The 4,088-nt window shown below is 49.8% G+C and overlaps 1 protein-coding gene across 1 annotated transcript; it reads right to left on the bottom strand.

Moving 5' to 3' along the window:
- Positions 1 to 2,364: 2,364 nt before the first annotated feature.
- Positions 2,365 to 3,561, bottom strand: H310_13898 (hypothetical protein; the record flags this gene model as incomplete). The annotated part of the gene is made up of 4 exons (XM_008881549.1): positions 2,365 to 2,418; positions 2,474 to 3,103; positions 3,368 to 3,464; positions 3,521 to 3,561. 4 exons carry the CDS (start codon positions 3,559 to 3,561, stop codon positions 2,365 to 2,367), a joined length of 822 nt encoding a protein of 273 aa, XP_008879771.1.
- Positions 3,562 to 4,088: the final 527 nt, after the last annotated feature.

Here is a 4,088-nt window from a genome sequence, read left to right on the forward strand (position 1 = left end):
ACTCCTATATGTTGGCAAATTCAAGCTCAACGTATGTATGGTACTGCAGCAATTTGAGTTGGAGGTATACCCTTCATGGGAAACAATCTCCGAAGACTTTGTGTATTTTTTATCCGACATTAATCGCGATATACTGAAGATTTGAATGTGCGCATATAATTATGCGAAGTGGTTTGGTCACCTTATCGACGAATTGGATGCTCTTGGAGTCACCAATGCTTGCATTACCATGGACAATGCCAAGTACCACAAGGGCTGGCAAGCGGACACTGCGTATTATTTCACAACAATTTCGCGGACTGTAATCCCCACCTTCCGTAAATTTATTATAAACTTTTTTTAAAGGTAAAACTAATTGGAGGATCGAACTCACGTATGTGGCAATATACGGGATAATTAACAATGGAGGGCCCAACACCTGTATCCGCTTTAATACATGCGGCAACAATGACTGGTGTAGCTGGATCTTGAAAACCCATTTGCCAAGGACCTGCTGCATCAAATAAAACTATTTGATTTTTTATATTTAAAAATTGTATTCATATTTAAAAATTATGTAAATTAAAAATATGAAAAAATATTTTTAGTAAAGTCAATATCACCCTCTACGTGGGCACCTCGATACCGACATTTCAATGAGGTTTCAGCAAAGCGATCTAATGAAATACGAGAAACGGAAGGTCATCTCAAGACACATCAAAAGTTTTCAATACGATCTACTGTTGTTAAATCGTATTGAATACTTTTGAGGTGTCTTGCTTCGTTCGATACATGTGAATCGACGTCAATTTATCGAGATTGGTGACCTCGTTCAGGACATAACGTATGTATGCTATGGTTGGATTAGGGAAAAAAGCTGATGCAAGACCGATGAATTGATGTTGTAATCGCAAAAGGAGCTAAAACGAACTACGAATACTTCAATTGAAGTTTGAAAAGAATTAAGGTGCATATTTATTTATGCGGTGCCTTCGGAAACAGCTTGGCGGCAAAAAGAAGCCACTGCTCATCCTGGTTGGCACAGATCTCTTACACTTCATGAAAGTGGTGAGATGAGATAGTTATTTGCTAACAACTACGCAGTTGATGCTTTAAACCGAAAACAATCGCTCCCTGTGGATTTATCACTACTGGCGTTTGTAGGATGGTGAGGAAGGTATTCGGTGTTAGCTGGCGGCTAGCACCAGCCCGCATCCAAATGACTGGTCTGTCAGTCAGGCACAATACCCACGCGTCACTCTGGAAAAAGCAAAGAGCAACAATGCTCAACCACACCTCGAATAGGGACAATGAATCCTCCGTGCGGAGCTGATGCTACAAAATTGGTTCCTCGGTGTTATCCACCGTACGTATTTTCATACCATCGCGTCGGCTCAGCAGTTGGGTCATGCTGAGCTTCGTTTTGCCGAAGATTTGTTTGTGCGTGTCTGCGAACGACTGCGCTGTTTTCTCCGTAGATGCGGCAAACCAGCGCTGCCATGTGAGCAGGTGGATCAGCGATCAAACGTTGTTGGGCCCTCTGTCGCCATGGCATGCAGTGCGACGTTTGCTGAGAGGTGTTTCATTTGTTGCTGGGTCCAGACTTTGTCTCCCTGACCCTTGGAAATATACCCCGTGAGATCGTTGAGGGTGTCCGCTGCTGTGTCTCTAAAGGTGCGATCTATATCCTCGAGCTCTTCGTGGTGCAGCTGTTGAATGGACGTCTCAAGGATTTCGTAGGCGCTCAATTGACATTGTCTCGAAGTCAAAGGATAGTGCATTTCCGACTTGTTGGTACGTCGTGATGCACTCCTTATGGTCCGCCTCTGACAAAGACTTGACGTTGAAAGGTGGGGATAATTGTGACGGTATCCTAATTTTCCTTCCTCTGCACGACCCGAAAACCTCCATTGTTGCGTCGGAGGACGTAAAAAAAGTTCAGTGTCACGAAGTCCTCCAGGATTTTCGGCGCCGCGCGCATCCGCTCCTTGAGTTTGCCACGACTTGGACCACCTGGTACGGTTGGTCAACCTCCATGAATAAACGTGTGTCCTTGGAGTCGTCGATATCCATCTCGCCGATCTCACCGTCGTCCTCGTAGACATCAATGCGCTCATGAGGCCGTGGACATATTCGTCGCCTCCGTGCCCGCGATGGAGCGCGGAAGCGACGAAGCAAAGACACTAGATCTGTGGGCAACGTCCGGGTGTGTCCTCTCCGCTGCCGCACGACTCGAGTTCGATTGACTTACGGTCGTGTCGTTTTTAGGCTTTTTCGACGCACTTGATACTAGGTCAACTCGACAAAGGGGTGCTGGTTGAGTCGCCGTATCGATGTCGGGGTGCTGTTCCGTCGAGGTGTCTCGGGTACGTTTAACTTCGAGATCTAAGCAGTGTAGAGATACACCGTTTGCACCGTGGAAAGGCGTCCCTTTTGTGCCTTTAATAAAGACCCGGTGATGGAATTTTTGATATTTGATTTGGTTGATGGGCACGCCGTGGATCATGAGTTCCTTCGGGATTGACCCATCCGAGAAGTAAACTCGCCACGCGTTCGTATGGTAGCCCGTTTCAGGAATGACCGCGCGATGGCTTTGATATGCGACATCCACGCCAAGCTGGGTCAGCTTGCGGTAGAATTGCGTGGCATCAAAGTTGTCACGGATGCCTGTGACATACATGTAGCACAGAGAGTCTAGGGGGTGTTCCTCCTGCACTGGGATGAGGTAGCGCATTCCCAGGGTGGACAGGTATTGTCCTCGAAGCGCCTTTCGCACACTCGACGACGTTACAGAAAACAAAATGCCGCCACGCCCAAGCCGTGTGATTTGGACGGATTCAGGCAGGAACGCCTTGACGGCCTCGGTTTGCGTGCTTGTAAACAGCGACGACATGATCGCTTCGTGCGACTGCGCAGCTAGTGCATCACCCGCGTCTACGGTGAAGCGAGCCGTAGCCACTTTAGGCGAGTATGGCCGAGCAAGGCTAATTTGGTCGAGCACATCGACGCGATACTTTTTGGGCTTGGCGAGCTCCAACAGGATCGCTTCGATGGCGTCGGCAGATGGCGGGACAAAAGTTGCCTTAGTGTGCCGATTCGACGCAGCGGTAAAACCACGGATCACCTTGTTGTAGTCAAGGGGAGGGCGCGTGGGTCCACTTGTGTCCGCAGACCGAGAAGGTGCAGGCGGTGACGCAACGTCGGTTCCATCAGCCAATGGGGAAATTCCCCCCACGTTTTGATTGCTGATTGGGCGTGACGAATCCGCGTCAAACGTCGCCATTGGACGGTTTAACTCCGAATTTACCATGTCACGATCACTGATTGGTGGAAACTCCAGATCAGTGTTCGTTCTGGGTTTTTCGACGACATCATTGTCGATTGGTACTTGCCGCGAGACCGAAGTCAGCAGCGACGGCGTCAGCGGCTCGGAGCTCAACGGAGCCACCAGCCCAGGTGGACATGGAGGCACGCTGTCCGAGGCCCTAGGGCGGAGCGGAGCAAGCGGAGGCCAAGCGCCACCAGTGGGCGAGCGGTCTACCACGTTGGCGTCGACGGGTGGCATAGCGGTCGGCGGTACATCGTTCGGCGGTGTGGGCAACTGCGGGCACGGTAAATGTCCAGCCTCCTGAGTCTCATGGGGACCGTGGGATAGGTCTCCTGAGGCAGCGTCGTGGGGTGGACGACTGAAGGCGTCAGCAGCGAGGGGGCATTGGCTCAACATGGGGGAATGAAGGGGTACGTATCTACTTGGCTGCGATGTGCGTGGTCAATAGAAAAGTTGGGGGTTGTAGCTCACTGTTCAGCGGGGTGTATTTGATTGACTTTTAACCCTACAGTTCTATTCACCTGATGATCGGACTATTGTACAGTATTGGGTCGTAGACTGGGCAATAAATAGTGTGACTTCACCGGAACGGCTGCTTTTGAGTCAGGGTATTGACCTGGAAGTGTTGTGGATATTTTGACCAGAAACCGCTGTAGTTGGGGTGTTGGCCGAGTCGACACAAAATGGTCTGGAGTTGGGTGCGTTCATCATCCAGCGTCGTGGGGAGAATCAAGTGACACCTGATTTGTGTTGACCACTGCAAGAGGACGAGTTCCACAAG

Source organism: Aphanomyces invadans (genome assembly GCF_000520115.1).
Source record: "Aphanomyces invadans strain NJM9701 unplaced genomic scaffold supercont1.57, whole genome shotgun sequence".
Lineage (NCBI taxonomy): Eukaryota > Oomycota > Saprolegniomycetes > Saprolegniales > Verrucalvaceae > Aphanomyces > Aphanomyces invadans.